General features: G+C 44.2%; 1 protein-coding gene across 1 annotated transcript in view; it reads right to left on the bottom strand.

The window, feature by feature from the left end:
* Positions 1-19,189, bottom strand: part of LOC126470806 (glutamate receptor ionotropic, delta-2-like) — a 183,810-nt gene that overhangs the window by 29,957 nt on the left and 134,664 nt on the right. The window contains exon 6 of the mRNA XM_050098818.1: positions 11,300-11,577. Within this exon, the coding sequence (XP_049954775.1) occupies positions 11,300-11,577 (278 nt within the window). The remainder of the gene's footprint in view (positions 1-11,299; positions 11,578-19,189) is intronic.

Below are 19,189 nucleotides of genomic sequence, written 5' to 3'. Positions count from 1 at the left end.
TTTCAAACACATGATTCGTGGGGGGCTTTCCCTGTGTGTGCATAGGTACGCTAAGGTGAATAAGCAACGGATGAGTGGATGAGTGGGCAGAGTACAAAGCATTTAACTATTTGAGTTACATCCTATGCTTGGATGTGAAAAACTTGTGTGGGCGCCCCATGCGCCAGGCTCTGCCAATTGGAGGGTTTCGATGGCTGACCGAGAAGATCATCGCCAGATTAGATAAGTTCCAAGATGTGGTTGTGGATTCTGGTGAAGGATATGTCGCGGAGGTAGAACTGGCATACCTTACCAGTTTGCATTACGTACACAGCAACTTGACACACCAGAGTGAAAAGTCCCATGCATTGGTTCTGTCCCCAAGGTGATGGTGACGCTGGTGGGTAAAAAGAGACATTACGAAAACGGCAGCAGTGCTTCAGTTTGGCGATTCAACTTATTACAGTCACCCACGCAATCTCCTTCGAACAGCCATGCAGGCTGGAGGAGTATATAATTGTCCATACCAAAAAATACAGCTCTTACGATGGGTGATTTTAAAAACGATCTCTTTAAATTAATGGTAAACTCGATATTCGGTAAAAGACGGAAGATCTGACAAATCATTTTTAAATTCATTTAGTTTGCCTTTGGGATTGACGTCATGGCGCAAGAGCTTACATCGCCAAGCCGAAGTCTAAGCAGGCCACCATCTTCAGTCACGGATTAGTCGCTTTGGAGATGGCTAAGGTTTCAGGGGAGTTCCCAAAACCTTTTACTGTCAGTACGTGTATACTGGATCTTTCCAAACTCCACATGTACCGATTTCACTATGAGTTTGCGAAACTTAACTTCGCACAGACATTTTCATACACTGGGTGAATGGCTGTGATCCGTATGAATTAACAAGGTGCCATCCCGACGCAATCAGCACATCTGGATAGGCGACTGACAATCCTTATGGCATTACACCTCAAAACAATTAAGTTATGTGTCTGATGAAAGATGAGGCGAATAGGAAGCAGATTGTCCAGTTTGTGGGGCTCAGATCGAAAAGACGGGCTAAGGGTGTGCATCGAGTGGTATCAATGGCTCTAACGTTCAAAGGATTACAGGCAGTGTCTGCTCGATAGTTTTGGTGGTCCTCCCCATATGGTGTGGCTAGTAGTCTTCTAATAGCGAGATCATGTTGTATCTACTGTATCATAGCTGAAAGTCTGTCTGTCGTGCCATGACGACAAACGGTTCGTCTGTGGTAACGAGATTCTCTCATTCTTATACTGTTCACTTGAAACACAACAGAGTGGACGCGCGTTTATACTGTATGTGTGTGTGGGATAGTAGTATGAGCTATTTGTTATAAGTGTGTATGCGTAAGCGTGCCCAAGTTAACTGCTAACGCACTATTTTTGTGTCTGTAAATTGTACATACTGTATAGAAAAGAAACTTTTACTATGAATACATCTGTGTGTGTGTGTGTGTGTGTGTGTGTGTGTGTGTGTGTGTGTGGTTTTTCCTTCACCTGCTGTTAATTGTCCCAATTAGTTTCATTTCCCATGTATTGCATGTATCATATGAAAAAACGAAAATTGTACAGAAATAAATGTTTGTTGTACAAAAAATGAAAAAGTGAATTGTATAAAAAAAGTATGTAAATAACCAATCAGAAAGAATAATGATTAAACGGGAAATGTACTACACTCCTGGAAATGGAAAAAAGAACACATTGACACCGGTGTGTCAGACCCACCATACTTGCTCCGAACACTGCGAGAGGGCTGTACAAGCAATGATCACACGCACGGCACAGCGGACACACCAGGAACCGCGGTGTTGGCCGTCGAATGGCGCTAGCTGCGCAGCATTTGTGCACCGCCGCCGTCAGTGTCAGCCAGTTTGCCGTGGCATACGGAGCTCCATCGCAGTCTTTAACACTGGTAGCATGCCGCGACAGCGTGGACGTGAACCGTATGTGCAGTTGACGGACTTTGAGCGAGGGCGTATAGTGGGCATGCGGGAGGCCGGGTGGACGTACCGCCGAATTGCTCAACACGTGGGGCGTGAGGTCTCCACAGTACATCGATGTTGTCGCCAGTGGTCGGCGGAAGGTGCACGTGCCCGTCGACCTGGGACCGGACCGCAGCGACGCACGGATGCACGCCAAGACCATAGGATCCTACGCAGTGCCGTAGGGGACCGCACCGCCACTTCCCAGCAAATTAGGGACACTGTTGCTCCTGGGGTATCGGCGAGGACGATTCGCAACCGTCTCCACGAAGCTGGGCTACGGTTCCGCACACGCACCGCTCACGCCCCAACATCGTGCAGCCCGCCTCCAGTGGTGTCGCGACAGGCGTGAATGGAGGGACGAATGGAGACGTGTCGTCTTCAGCGATGAGGGTCGCTTCTGCCTTGGTGCCAATGATGGTCGTATGCGTGTTTGGCGCCGTGCAGGTGAGCGCCACAATCAGGACTGCATACGACCGAGGCACACAGGGCCAACACCTGGCATCATGGTGTGGGGAGCGATCTCCTACACTGGCCGTACGCCACTGGTGATCGTCGAGGGGACACTGAATAGTGCACGGTACATCCAAACCGTCATCGAACCCATCGTTCTACCATTCCTAGACCGGCAAGGGAACTTGCTGTTCCAACAGGACAATGCACGTCCGCATGTATCCCGTGCCACCCAACGTGCTCTAGAAGGTGTAAGTCAACTACCCTGGCCAGCAAGATCTCCGGATCTGTCCCCCATTGAGCATGTTTGGGACTGGATGAAGCGTCGTCTCACGCGGTCTGCACGTCCAGCACGAACGCTGGTCCAACTGAGGCGCCAGGTGGAAATGGCATGGCAAGCCGTTCCACAGGACTACATCCAGCATCTCTACGATCGTCTCCATGGGAGAATAGCAGCCTGCATTGCTGCGAAAGGGTGATATACACTGTACTAGTGCCGACATTGTGCATGCTCTGTTGCCTGTGTCTATGTGCCTGTGGTTCTGTCAGTGTGATCATGTGATGTATCTGACCCCAGGAATGTGTCAATAAAGTTTCCCCTTCCTGGGACAATGAATTCACGGTGTTCTTATTTCAATTTCCAGGAGTGTATATAGAATCTTTACTAGTATCAGTGCAAATAATATTTTTGTATCTGGTAGTAGTATTGGTATCTCTGCACATATGCATACAATTTTCTATTAAAGTACAAAAAACAATGTATTCTAAAACAGCTTTGAAAAATTATTGTTAAGGAAAAGAAATGTTAACAAGAATGTATTGTACAAAAACAGAAAAGTATTGTTAATAAACTATAAATTTGGTATATACCTGTTACTATTTACAAAGTAACACCCCAAACCAGCTCAATCCTTTCACTGCGTAGTACAGAGCACAGATGACAAGATTCGTGCAGCTGCTCGAGAGAGAGAGAGAGAGAGAGAAAGAGAGAGAGAGAGAGAGAGTAGAGAGAGAGAGAGAGAAGGGGGGGAAGAATATATTCCCGCCATTTTTATATGCAGTTGCCCTAGATCCTTATCTGGGCTAGAAGCCGCACAGTGGATGGGTGACCATTTTCTCGCCAATGTGAGGTGTGGATGGATATGCGCCGGCCTTATCAAGAGAAAGGGGGAGGGGGGAGGGAGAAGTGGTGCATGCATCTGCGAATGAACAGTGCATTGTGCTCCTTAACAACACAGGCACGGTAATATGGTATTTATTCACTGGTACCAGCCAGTGACTCAATTAAGATGTCCTCCCATCGAGGGAATTGCATAATGTGTACCAGTGCATATTGTCACTAATGAACAACGACGTACGAAAGTTTGGGTCTGGTCGTGAGTCGTACACGGGTACCCAAAGTGGTTAACAAGATCGTTGACGAACAGCGAGGAATCCGGGTTCGAGTCCCAGTGTTGCACAAAGTTTCATTGTTGTCATTCCATTATACAGTTGATGATTGCCCGTGTTCGCAGCTGCGAATACATTTCATAAGCAGCAGTTTTTCTCGCATCTCAGGGTTTATGTGTCATTTCACCTGAACTCCTGGTGCGGCAATTTACTTTAGAAAGAGATAATTTTTTTCCTTGCATCATTCGGTTGGGGAAGGGGGGGGGAGGGGGGGGGGAGTGTCAGAGAGAAAAGATATCGTAGAGCTTTGAAATTATGTGTGAATTTTGTTACAGGTCACTAATGGTGGGTCAGGAAGAAAGGTGCATGCTTTGAGAGATGATAGTATTAGTGATTGTGAACAAAAACATCATATGAAAGTATGTCCTCCTCTTAATAGTTTCTGTGGAAACTAATGAAATGGGGAACAGGACAAATGCAGGCTACAGTAAATGAAATGTTGTGATATAATGTTTTGTTCAATTGTGTACATTTCCTCACAAAAGAAGTTCAAAAAGTCCACCGTCAACTGAAATGCATTTTTCAGCTCTTGTAGATACGTGCTGTGTTGCTGATCTGATTTCATTCATACGACCTTTACTTGAGCACACGCTTGTAAAATACGAGCGAGAAGTTCCTCCTTTGTGTCCACTTTGCGCTTGAAGACTGCTCTCTTACGCCTACCCCAAAAACAGTAAACCAATGGAGTAAGACCGGGTGATCTCGGTGGCCAAGAAATGAGTTCAAGGCGACCGATCCATTGCCCGGGATACGTTTCAGTGAGGTGCTGTGTCACTAACCGTACAAAAAATGAGTAGGATGTCCGTCGCGCTGAAAATACATACGACACAGTGTTGGCAAAGAATATCCTCCAAGTATTCTTTATTACACATTCTGAAGGAAACCTAAAATAAATGGATCGATGAGCTGATCATCATTAATGAGTGTGTATTAAAATGGTCCGTAAAGACAACGTAGCCTAATATCGCTTTGGTTGCATTCGCATTTGAGTGCTGGTGAAGAGACTGACGCCCGTGAGTTTCAAAGAGATCTATGTCGGATACAGTTAAGAAAAAGGCATCCCTTCACTTGAAGTTTTTTGTTAAAAATCACGAAATCTGTCTCCCCTGAGAGCATGTACCTCTCCTCCTGCCTCGCCCTATATAGTCTGGCTATTTGCCTGTCGTGAACTACCCTTCTTTTTCACCTCCACCCCAACTCCTTTGAGACGTCGGTGGCTTTTACCCTCACAGTGGTTCTTTCTAGACAGTAAGTGCTATGTGTACCAAGTTTGGTTGAAATCGATCTAGTGGTTTAGGAGATGTGGAACATTCATACATACATATACACTATGAGATGAAAAGTATCCGGACACCTGCCTGAATATGACTTACAAGGTCGTGGCGCCCTCCATCGGTAATGCTGGAATTCAGTATGGTGTTGGCCCACCCTTAGCCTTGATGACAGCTTCCACTCTCGCACGCGTACGTTCAATGAGGTGCTGGAAGGTTTCTTGGGGAATGGAGGTATCGATGTCGGACAGAGAGGCCTGGCACGAAGTCGGCGTTCCAAAACATCCCAAAGGTGTTCCATGGGATTAAGGTCAAGACTCTGCGCAGGACAGTCCATTACAGGGTTGTTATTCTCGTGTAAGCGCTCCGCCACAGGCCGTGCATTATGAACAGGTGCTCGATCGTGTTGAAAGATGCAATCGCCATCCCCGAATTGCTCTTCAACAGCGGGAAGCAAGAAGGTGCTTAAAACATATCAATGTAGGCCTGTGCTGTGATTGTGTCACGCGAAACAACAATGGGTGCAAGCCCCCTCCATGAAAAACACAACCACACCATAACACCACCGCGTCCGAACTTTACTGTTGGCACTACACACGCTGGCAGATGACGTTCACTGGGCATTCGCCATACCCACACCGTGCCATCGGATCGCCACATTGTGTACCGTGATTCGTCACTCCACACAACGTTTATCCACTGTTCAGTCGTCCAATATTCACGCTCCTTGCACCAAGCGAAGCGTCGTTTGGCATTTACCGGAGTGATGTGTGGCTTATGAGCAGCCGCTCGACCATGAAATCGAAGTTTTCTCACCTCCCGCCTAAGTGTCATAGTACTTGCAGTGAATCCTGATGCAGTTTGGAATTCCTGTGTGATTGTCTGGATAGATATCTGCCTATTGCACATTACGACCCTCTTCAACTGTCGGCGGCCTCTGTCAGTCAACCGCCGAGGTCGGCCTGTACGCTTTTGTGCTGTACGGGTCCCTTCACGTTTCACTTCATTATCACATCGGGAACAGTGGACCTAGGGCTGTTTAGGAATGTGGAAATCTCGAGCGACAGCTAGTCACATGACCACGTCCAAAGTCCGTGAGTTCCGCGTAGTTCGCTGATATAGAGTATCTGGCAGTTGGCAGCGCAACGCACCTGATATGAAAAACGTATTTTTAGGGGGTGTCCGGATACTTTTGATCACATAGTGTATCTTTATAATATGTATGGATTTCTCTGTGATGCATAAGCGTAAAATAAAATAGAGTGAGAACGCAAATTGCACACTCTGTCATATCGACATTTTTGTATCCACATCAGTTCACATAATTATCAGTTTATGATTTTTGATTTATTACTGTCCAACATTAGACAGTTTCCAAATTGATTTTCTTTACGCGTCTACGCCCACCACCACACCAATGCCTTACTGCTTTGTTATGTTTCTGCTAAATTACTTCTTTTTCGTACAAAACTGTCAATTTTTGTCAGTCTGCAGATCGCTGTTTTTTTTTCTTTTTTTTTTTTCAAATCCATTCAGTCGCGCCCATCTTCTGATCATATGTTGTAGTCACAGGGTGACCTCTCGTAAGTAATTATCAGTTCACTGTCAATTTTTTTGGTTTCTTTGTGAGTATATGACAGTGAACGGCTGCTTACTCTGTAACTATAACATATGCTCTGAAGATAGGCCACATTGCTCGAAGCCGGTAATGTGGAAACGAAAACCAGCGATGTGCAGACTTAGAAGTGAGAGAATATTATATAAATAATGGTCAAAGATACTCTAGTGACAAATACGTCTAGTTCTGATAGATTTTACTTTTGCCGAAATAAATTTCTGCCGCATAATAGGCATGAGCTCATAAATTTCGAGTAATTTTTAATCGTGGTATACTTCAATGTTTATTGTCCCGTATCCTCCATTAGCAATTACTACATTGCTAACATCAACATTCCTAAGTCAGCATTTACTGACCCGTGTGTTAGCAGCCATTTCCATCTCTAACTTTGGCTTCGAAAAGAATACAACTCAAGTTAAATTATTGTTGTGAACCTTTTATATTGCTTTCAGTAACCTGAAGTTCTCTGTGAGTCCACTTATGCATCTAAAGATGCAAGATATCCGATTTAACGTACTCACTCGTTTTGTCGCAGACGTTTTCCGTGCGAAACCGCAGAACAATTAAACATCTTATACTCGCCAAATCGATAACCGGCATACGATACTGAGGAGTAAAGGCTGTCGCTGTGATATCAAGAGAGGGAGATCCTGTAGAACTTTGAAGCCTGTGATGTTCTACGGCGGACTACCGACAAAGACATCTGTTGCGAAAATATTTTTACATGTAACTGTTATTACTGTCGGGTCAGGCAGTGGAATAAATTATTATCACGGTTTGATTACACACGACATTTTAGCGTGAAGAGAAAATGGAGTTTAAAATAATTACAGAATGTTGAATTATGTAGACTATGTTCTGAATTTATACCGCGTCAAGCTTACCGCAATACCATTGGTACAGATTGGAATGTACTGTACATGCACGCAGAAGACAGTTTCATCTGCATATTGCTGCTGCCTACAGCAGTGTCGACCTGCATAACTCTCAGAACTAGGAATTCAGAGGCGAAGTTAGCTATTGCATTATTGACCGACTCGGACCTGGCCATTGCGGCGTCTGCAGGCAAGTGTTCATCAAAGGATGGACAATACCTCGACACGGTACTTGCAGGGTAGCAATCTTCAACTGTTCTAATTAGATTTATTCGTTTACTTAGGTGCGATCAGTATCGGGACAGTGTAACTTGAACATCTCAGAAGTACAGGCGTTCTTGTATCAATACACAGGCCGTTGGGACCCCACAATCTGTCCACCAAAGAATGATAAATATCCTCAGCACCTTCTGTCTGATTAAACTTGTTACCATGAATTGCGGGGATGCACAGAGGTTCGTTGGAAGTTTGCCGACAGATGAGATGATCATAACACAATGATTGCAATCTACTTCGCAGAGTGACACATTCATTCAGAATGTTAAGTAATGTGTTCTTCCAAAGCAATGTACGCTTGACTCCACATTTATGAGTGTTTACTCTAGTCCCTATGGAACAGCCCACGTTACTGAGACACTGTAAGAAAAAGATTTTGTGAAAATCGTGTAGCCTGCACATTAGCAAGAACTTTATCTCATAGAGAAGGCTTGAGATGCTTTCAAGAGACTTATTGCAAAAAAGATTCCACCACATTGTCGCTTATCGATAAGCAAATAGCATAAATGACTAATGTTACATACAGATACAGAAATGATCAGTAAAATTGTGGAGGACAGATCACGTGTCGCCTTCGACAGTGGCAACACTCATTACTGAATTGTTAGCGGATCCGGAGAAATGACAGCTCTGCACATAGTACGTATTGCTCCGAATGCAGGGGTGAGGTGTGTGTGTGGGGGGGGGGAGGGGGGGTTGCCTCTATCTGCGATGCTGAACTACTGCCATAGATGTTAGTGTTGCCTCTTAGTCTCCCAGTTCAAAGATTAATTAAATGCTAAAATGACATGTTTGTGCATTTCATCTAAGAAATAGGGAAGCTAAAAGAAAACACAACATCACTTTGAGAGGGGAACCATAGTGTCACACCCAAATACCTTCGAGTAAAGGGCACTGTTCCATTACATTTAAGCCCGCTACAAAGAAATAATGCACAAATTTACAGCCACCAGCTGGAGCACTCAAATCAAACATGCTTGGCACATCTGCCCTAGCACAGTGTCTCTCCGCAGCAGAATAATCGGCACCATCTTGGCAAAATTCTGTACGTGCCAATCAGATTTGTGCAGTTTTCAACGGTACTGGACGCACTGTGACAGGCTACCTACGACCAACTCCTGTCAGTAAGCTGCGCCAAATTATGAGTGGAGCTCCAAGTATTTGCAGGAAAGCAGCTCCAAACTGGAGAAGAAGAAACAGGAAACTGATCCTAGGCATCCCTTATTTGGCTACGGGTCTCAGTGACCAAGACTCAGTTCAAGGAATAACTTTACGCAGAAGTCTAGAGCAGTTCCTTCGTGTTCCTGAACTTGCCGAGTGGAGCTTTGTTGAGATTCCCTGCCTGAGGCACGGGAAACGAATGTCAAAGACGAACCAGCGATATGCTCACACTTGCCTTAGGCGACATGTAAGACGCTGAGAAGACTGAGAAATGGAGTCTCGTGATGCAAAGCCAACCTCAGAGGAGTGGGTGCCCAGCATGACTAACAACATCTGCTTGTGTCCAGAACCCACCTGATATGTTTACTACCAGTGGTCTTGTAGCAGCTAACAAAACAACAGCCATAATCGCCGAATACTGTGCTCTCCATAGAATAAGAAAAGAATTATCTTGTTGGTTGCTTTTTTCTTTATGTTCCTGTCTGTATTTCATTGAAGATTGCATGAAACTGATTGTTTGTATGTCATTCATCTGTTTGTATATTACACTACTGGCCACTAAAATTGCAACACCACGAAGATGACGTGTTAAAGACACGAAATTTATCCGACAGGAAGAAAATGCTGCGATATGCAAATGATTAGCTTTTCAGAGCATTCACACAAGGTTGGCACCGGTGGCGATACCTACAACGTGTTGATATGAGGAAAGTTTCCAACCGATTTCTCATACACAAACAGCAGTTGACAGGCGTTGCCTGGTGAAACGTTGTTATGATGCCTCGTGTAAGGAGGAGAAATGCGTACCATCACGTTTCCGACTTTGAAAAAAGTCGGATTGTAGCCTATCGCGATAAAGGTTTATCGTATCGCGACATTGCTGCTCGCGTTGGTCGAGATCCAATGACTGTTAGCAGAATATGGAATCGGTGGGTTCACGAGGGTAATACGGAACGCCGTACTGGATCCCAACGGCTTCGTTTTCACTAGCAGTCGAGATGACACGCATCTTATCCGCATAACTGTAACGGATCGTGCAGCCACGTCTCGATCCCTGAGTCAACAGATAGGGACGTTTGCAAGACAAAAACCATCTGCACGAACAGTTCGATGACATTTACAGGAGCATGGACTATCAGCTCGGAGACCATGGCTGCGGTTACCCTTGACGCTGCATCACAGAAAGGAGCGCCTGCGATGGTGTACTCAACGACGAACCTGGGTGCACGAATGGCGAAACGTCATTTTTTCGGATGAATCCAAGTTCTGTTTACAGCATCATGATGGTCGCATCCGTGTTTGGCGACATCGCGGTGAACGCACATTGGACGCGTGTATTCGTCATCGCCATACTGGCATATCACCCGGCATGATGGTATGGGGTGCCATTGGTTACACGTCTCTGTCACCTCTTTTTCGCATTGACGGCACTTTGAACAGTGGACGTTACATTTCAGATGTGTTACGACCCGTGCCTGTACCCTTCATTCGATCCCTGCAAAACCCTAAATTTCAGCAGGATAATGCACGACCGCATGTTGCAGGTCCTGTACGGGCTTTTCTGGATACAAAAAATGGTCGACTGCTGCCCTGGGCAGCACATTCTCCAGATCTCTCACCAATTGAAAACGTCTGGTCAATGGTGGCCGAGCAACTGGCTCTTCACAATACGCCAGTCACTACTCTTGGTGAACTGTGGTATCGTGTTGAAGCTGCATGAGCAGCTGTACCTGTACACGCCATCCAAGCTCTGTTTGACTGAATGGCTAAAATGGCTCTGAGCACTATGGGACTTAACATCTATGGTCATCAGTCCCCTAGAATTTAGAACTACTTAAATCTAACTAACCTAAGGACATCACACAACACCCAGTCATCACGTTTTGACTCAATGCCCAGGCGTATCAACGCCGTTATTACGGCCAGAGGTGGTTGTGCTGGATACTGATTTCTCAAGATCGATGCACCCAAATTCCGTGAAAATGGAATCACATGTCAGTTCTAGTATAATATAATTGTCCAATGAATGCCCGTTTATCATCTGCATTTCTTCTTGGTGTAGCAATTTTAATGGCCAGTAGTGTATTAATGCTGTACCAGTATTGCAATAATTTCATGAACTCGACACGTAAAATAAAATAAATAAACTAACTGCAACACATTACATGGTAGTTAATTGCATCTGGGAAGCAAACTGTCTGGCTCGTACCCGTACGACATGTGCTCCCGCAGCGGCGAGCCCTTGGGGACGGCAAGATAGGTCATGCCGTGGGGCACCAGGATGATCTCTGAGAGCGCGCATTTCCCGCGTTCGCTGAACGTGCGCAGGATGAGCGGGTACATCGTTACCGCCTCCGCCTGGAATGCGAACAGCGACGTGCGCATCCGCTCCACGCCCACATCGATCTGGTAGTAGGCTGGCCGTTTCGCTGTCGGCGGGAACACCTTGCGTACGAACAGCTCGCGCACAACTGGGTCTGTCGATTTCTGAAAATTTTGCAAAAAGAAATAAAACATCCAAAATCAACACTATAAGTTACCACATCAATGCAAGACACTACTTTCCACTAGAAATACAGAACATTTATGGAAGACAATTATATAGGGTGGTCAGAAACAGTCTGAGAAGTTTGAAATGGTGCTGCAGGGTAGATAGTGTTGAGAAATAATTGTTTCCGAGATAATTAGTGTGGAAGTTAACGTCAAGCAGATGCGAGCGCAAATTCAAGTGACTCGCCAGATACAATTAGTATCAGTTGATCCCATAGCGTAGATGATAGCGTACGAGAGCGCTCGGCCTTTGATTCTGGCTCGTTCCTTCCTACTGTGCCATGCCAAATTTTTATATTACTCTCTTTTTCGGTTTTAGGGTACCAAACGAAGAACACTTTTGTCGGCACCGTCACTAGCGGTCAGCTTGAATTTGTGCGCGCAACGGCCTCATTAGCTAACTTCAATGCTAATTAACTCGGAAACTGCACAACGTATCGATTTTTTTCCTTAACATTATTCCTCGGTGCATCCTACCCTGCAACAGCCTTAGAAGCTTTTCAAACTGTCTCTGACCATCCTGTGAATCCTATGGTCCATCTAAGTAGGTTTCTGGCGCTGACGTGGGGCAAGTTCTGTGCTAATCACAAGTATTACCCGTCAAAGCGAACTCGAGACTGGGACAGGGAGGAATCACAGTCCTGCTTAGAACCGAGACGCAGAATGGGAGATAGTAAAAGCGTACACTCCAGCATTCTACAAGTGGAACGCTGTTATAGGCTGCACGTCTATATGCGAGTGGCCTGCATAGTAAATTGACTAAACATTGTTCTTGACAATACTACTCGCCCACCATCAGAGTGACAACAGTAATTCACAGAGTAACTTTCATGAACCGACCTTTCGTTGGAACGAACGACTGGCCCCTTTAATTTTAGTGCTTCGTATTTTGCTAAAGATCGGTACGTATGGGGCAGTATGGGCTACCTAATATGTTCCAAAAACACACGCATAAAAATGGAATTTTCCCGGTAGTTCATACATCGCGTTCTATCGGTGATAGGAAGGTAGGGTAAATTATTTTGGTTAGCCCTTGGGCAATTGACCATTTGTATGGAAGGATCGTCTTACTGTAACTGTCCTACAATACGGGGCCAAAGTTTGAATATTACAAACTTCCTGCACCTTATGCAGATGGAGCAAATCGGATGGTTCTTTGTGCATTAGATTTGGATTATGGTGCGCCCTAAGAGGTTTATGGAGGCACCATTTAGTTCATGGGCGGTTTCTGAGGAAACATGAAAAACATGATGTTTGGGTAACAAAACCGAGCCACTGATTCCAAGACGACAATGCACAGCAGATGGCTGAGATACGAAGTTATCCTACTTGTACACGTAAAATACTCACGTAAAATCCTGTGCGCCCCTGAAATGTCGTTTATAAAGTGACGTAGCACGCAGAAGTATGCCGTAAAGTGTCTCCATTATCATCAGAAGGGTTCTGGGAACCCCATGTTGTTGTAGTGCTGAAGCACACGCAACATTTTTGTGCACATAAAATCCGGCCAGAGGTGTAAAAGTCTATAGTTTTGCGTTATTTTAATTTCATATAAGTAAGCTATCAAAATGTAACTGACCCATAAAATTCTTTTCGAGTGAGTGAGATTCCATGCTGTAGCAGAGAAAAGGGAACCAGCAGAAAAATGCTCCTACCGGAGCACAGAAAAGGCGAATATGTTCCTGTTTATTAAAATAATGACTGAAAAATGCTCAAGTGCTTCATTCTACCTTCCTCAGCAGCTTTAAAAATTTTACGAAGAATTTTTGTATGCGAACATATTCGCACTTTTTTATACCGAGAAAGGAGAGAGTGGCAGTGGGAAAGAGAAGGAAAAGTAATAAATACTAGAGGACTGTAGACAGTGGTTATGGTACAGAAAGAGAGAAAGAGACAATGGCGTTGTGAGAGAAAGAATGAGACAATGGCAGTGGAACTTAGTTGAGAGTGACAAAACAGAGCTAGGAAAAAGTGAAAGAGACAGCGCCAGTGGGAGAGGAATAAAGATAAAGAGAAAGTGAAAGTTGGTGGCAGCCAGTGATAATGAGAGAGAGAATCTATGATAATAACAACGAGGAAGAGAGAGATAGTGACACTGAGACGAGGCGGCAACAGTGGGAAGGGATGAATGAGATAGAAGTAGTAAGAGAGGGCAACAGGGAGACAGTGAAAGTGAGAGGAGACAGTATTAGTACGACAGAAAGAAGGAGACTGTGGTTGTGAGAGTTACAGACACACAAAGAGATAACAACAATGTGTTGGGCTGAATGAGAAAAAGAATGGGCAAGTGGGACTGGACGGAATAGTGGGTATGGGCGAGGTTCAGTTAAGGGAGCTTGTGTGAGTGAGCGGTGCGTTGCACGTTAAAAAGAGCGCCAATACCATCTCATCTCATATTTTTTGGGAAAATATTTAAAGGTGCTGACGAATACAGAATGAACTGGTACGCCACTTTTCACTCAGAGTCTTTAAATAAACATGAGCATGATCACCTTTTTGTGCTCCTATAGTAGTATTTTGCCTCTGGTATAATGTAGTAAGCACTTTTTTAAACTATGTGGTAGCGTTAGCACACATAACGACGCATATACAGGATGTTACAAAAAGGTACGGCCAAACTTTCAGGAAACATTCCTCACACACAAATAAAGAAAAGATGTTATGTCGACATGTGTCCGGAAACGCTTAATTTCCATGTTAGAGCTCATTTTAGTTTCGTCAGTATGTACTGTACTTCCTCGATTCACCGCCATGATTTCATACGGGATACTCTACCTGTGCTGCTAGAACATGTGCCTTTACAAGTACGACACAACATGTGGTTCATGGACGATGGAGCTCCTGCACATTTCAGTCGAAGTGTTCGTACGCGTCTCAACAACAGATTCGGTGACCGATGGATTGGTAGAGGCGGACCAATTCCATGGCCTCCACGCTCTCTTGACCTAAACCCTCTTGACTTTCATTTATGGGGGCATTTGAAAGCTCTTGTCTACGCAACCCCGGTACCAAATGTAGAGACTCTTCGTGCTCGTATTGTGGACGGCTGTGATACAATACGCCATTCTCCAGGGCTGCATTAGCGTATCAGGGATTCCATGCGACGAAGGGTGGATGCATGTATCCTCGCTAACGGAGGACATTTTGAACATTTCCTGTAACAATGTGTTTGAAGTCACCCTGGTACGTTCTGTTGCTGTCTGTTTCCATTCCATGATTAATGTGATTTGAAGAGAAGTAATAAAATGAGCTCTAACATTGAAAGTAAGCGTTTCCGGACACATGTCCACATAACATATTTTCTTTCTTTGTGTGTGAGGAATGTTTCCTGAAAGTTTGGCCGTACCGTTTTGTAAGACCCTGTATTCTGGCACCTTTAGAAACTAAGTATCACAGAACAATTTTTGTGACATTGCTTGATAACCTTGAGATCCAGTTCACTGCGAAAAAACCTTTTAAGTTTTCGCGAAGTTGATGCTTTGTCATTAAAAATAAGCTGCTCATGTGTGCTTGCTATCTGTCTTGTTCTTGAAAGCCACTTTGAATGGTTGAGGATTCTCGTTGTTAATTACTCATGAAACCTTCCACCTTTCTTGTTCCTAGCTATGATCAGGTTTCTATACACGTATTTGGACTACTAGAGTGCTCAACACTTAACAGTGGGGACACAGACATGAATAGGAAACGTGACGTTACAGACAGAAGCGTACAGCTTAAGCACGGGACTTCTTTATGACTGGTACCTTTTACTGACAACAAATATCACTCTTCGAATTGGTGTTATTAATAAGAGGTTTAAATCCCCCGCAGATGGATAGAATATTGTATGACATCGTAATTTAAAGATTTACAGTGTAAATGAATAAACCTTTTGCTGAACTCAGTTGTAATTATGGGCTAACATATGAGAAACCAGGCTGCCTTTACTAGTGATGATTACCAATACACAGAATGATTATAAGTGCAGCTACACAGGAAGGCTCAGTATGGGCGGTAATTATCATATGGCAGCGAAACTTGGTATATATCCTAATGCATTAATGCGGGACCTATTTAACTGGAAAAAAATTAGTTCCAATTTTGGCCACCTGGTGCAAATCTGGCGCTGTATAGCATTTCGTCGAGCTCTCCATATTGAACAACTAGTCAATGCCTTTATCACTCGTTTAACCTCTTCTGCCCAAGTCCCGTTTCCTGATCTATTACATATGGAAACACTTTTATGCGTCTTTCGTGCATTCACAGCGCCAGATTTGCACCTAGTGGCCAAAATTGGAACTAATTTTTTCCCAGCGTAAAGCTGTTCCGCATTAATGTATTAGAATATCTATCAAGTTTCGCTGCGATACGACAATTTCAACCTCGTATGTGGACTATTGAAGTAAGAAAAGAAGTAATTCACTGATTAACCTAAACGCCCATGACTTTGGACACAAAAAAGCGGCGCAGGAGAGGCGGGAGGATAAATGGGACAGTGAGGGAAAGCAATACGTTCACAAACCAGTTCATGTGAAAAATAAAATTAGAAGCATCATTCTTCACTTCGACTATGAACAACATGTTTATAACAAGCCCACCAGAGAGAGTATGTTTCCACTCCATCGGTGGCCATGAGTTTGCAAATATACATCAAGTCTTTTAAATCCGATTTTGAGAAAAGAGAGTAAATGATATTGCACAGGCGTATAGGTACTCGTTCGGCATGGAATGCCACGTATTATTCGCCAACTCGACAGTTTAGGTACTCATTTTCGAAACAGAAACACATGTGTCTCTGACTACAGGCATTCTACAACACATGTAGAGAGGGTAACTGCGGTACCAAAATTAACACTTTCTTGTGGCTGAGAGCAAGTGGACAGGAAACAATTAGTGACTCAAATTTAGAGCAAAAGCGAGTCTGATGGACTCGTGATGACACGTAGTAACCATAAGGGAAGGTTCAAAAGTCTCGATTAAAAATTGTGAGTGAACGTGTTGTTTAATAAGTGCTGAAGGCATATGCAACTTAAATTTTCTGGCGATTCAACACTACGTGTGAAGTCGTTGAACAATGATGCAAGTCTATAACATGACAACTCTAACCATACAGAGATAAAGGGCGCTAACTATACGAACTATTACAGCAAGATATAATATTATCATTCACCTGGTACTTGAATAGCCAGACCTAAAGGATGTACAGACATAGGCTATGTGTCACTTCCGAACACTAGAGCAATTGCCCGCAAATGACAAAGGTCCCGACTTCGATTCTCGTTCCGGCACACAGTTTTATTCTGCCATGACGCTTCAAACACAAAGATGGTTATATCGTCCGTTCAGATGACTCTCATTAGAAATTAACGTGGAATAAACCTTAAACTAACCCGTGAGGCTCACAGTGAATTCAGTCTGGGGATACATTTAGATAATCATGACCACACCGTTCTCCTAGTTATCGTAGCTACAGTTCGGATCAGAATAAAAGCGCCCTCGCGGAGCTCTCATTTTTTACACCCGTGGACTATTACAAAAGACATAAAGAATTCTCCCTAACATTATTCAGCTGAAAAGAAAACGTTTCGTATTACGATCGCTGAAAAACGAGACATCCTGATACCCATATCCGGAAATATACAGTGTGTTCGCAAAAACACAACTGTTCATACTCACCGCTGCGGCCCAACTGTGGCCACATCGGCCGCGCCAGAGCGCTTGGGGAGCCCAATGTGGTGGGGGTTAGCAAAGAGGCACGAACGAGCCTCTGGCCAACATAACGGCCCGAACACGAAAACTCTCCTTAGCGTGACCTATGGATGTGGACAAACCTCTCTGCTTTCTTTTATCAACATATCAAATTGACATAACTACCATATTATGCTACGCCGGCCGGTGTGGCCGAGCGGTTCTAGGCGTTTCAGTCTGGAACCGTGCGACCGCTACAGTCGCAGGTCCGAATCCTGCCTCGGGAATGGATGTGTGTGTTGTCCTTAGGTTAGTTAGGTTTAAGTAGTTCTAAGTTCTAGGGGACTGATGACCTCAGATGTTAAGTCCCATAGTGCTCAGAGCCATTTGAACCATATTATGCTACAGTGTACGGTTACCCATGAAACTTTCAAATTAAACCTCATCATGCAGCCATGCACCCATTGCTTTCATACACAGCACGGGGAGAGGCACAAACATGTATTCATACCAGATGGACATAAAACACCTCTCTCTTCCAAAGACATATCACCTTCACTTACAGGCAACTTGTGGCGTCAGCTGCAGATAATCCACACAGTGAGAGACTTTCTGTATGAAACGGTTCTAATAAACTTGTTTCATTGTATTGTTTATTGTATCGCTGAAATTACTACGAAATAACGCCTTTATCCATGTCATCAATGGGATACTTTGTTTCTTCTTCTTCGACGTAGATACTTGGATCACATACTCCACTCAGAATTGATCCCGCTTTCGTAACTTGAACATCATAGACTCTAAAAATTTGTTTGTACGTTCCGTCATCCTTCCCATCAGCGTTATTGCTCCCTTCTCCGTCTCATCAATACATTTATTGGCGTTAATAGCAAACCGTCTGGGCTTCCCTCAAACACATTTACGTTTATCACTTTCCGTGCCTCCACTGCAAGCTAGTAATGGGGACTACTTTCGACTGCACGTAGTCAAGTGACCGAATTAGTTTCCGACACGACTGGGTTTACGGTCTCTTTGCCGAGTAATGTATGTGTTGCACAACTTTCAATGCATTTCCCTTTTTAGTGCAGTTTGCAACGATCCTACATAAGCTGGTATTGCCTTAATGGAAGAACACCTTATTTTTTGTCCCTCTGTGTTTAGACCGTCATAAACAAGGAATTTATTCGACTGTTATGTGGTACATATGACTGAGATCACTTGGCCTGTGTCGAACTCTAGTGGCAGTTTGGATAGGTCTGTCTTCTGACTGGAGGAAAATGCTTTGGAAGTGCAAACAAGAGCCTTCTATTGACTGATTTCAATTGGATACTACAAACCTTCAACTTGACGGGAACCCCAAAAGCTAAGAAGGTTTAAGGATTGCTAGTCGACGGAGTTCCGGGGTAGACTGAAGGTATTAGCAGCGTGACGATGGCTGAATCAAGAATCTGCAAATTAGAGAGTAAGTCCATGAGGAAGAGATGTGCTGGACAGAGACCGACGTCTGAACAACTCTTCACGGAGGATGTCAGTCTGGCAAAAGACGAAGACACCGAATTCTCCTTAACCATTACTTCCATGGTGTGTTACATGTCGCACTGTTTGAGAGTTACAGATTCTGCGATCGATGCTAGTAATAAATACTGCAGTTTCAGTAGAATGTGGAAAAACATATTGCCTCTGAATTGACAGCAATCTGAAAATTTATAGTATGTGGTCATGGACTTATATGAGCAGTACTTCTGGATTCAGCATCAGTCTATTAACTCCCACACTAATCAGCCACATCGAGAAAGAGGTTAAAACACTGGACTGGTCTTCGAGAGAAGCTGTATTAAAATCCCCGCCTGGGTGTCCCGATTTGTATTTTCTTAAACAGCTT

The sequence above is a fragment of the Schistocerca serialis genome, chromosome 3, assembly GCF_023864345.2.
Source record: "Schistocerca serialis cubense isolate TAMUIC-IGC-003099 chromosome 3, iqSchSeri2.2, whole genome shotgun sequence".
Taxonomy (NCBI): Eukaryota; Metazoa; Arthropoda; class Insecta; order Orthoptera; family Acrididae; genus Schistocerca; species Schistocerca serialis.
This window is presented reverse-complemented; position numbering and strand designations above follow the sequence as displayed.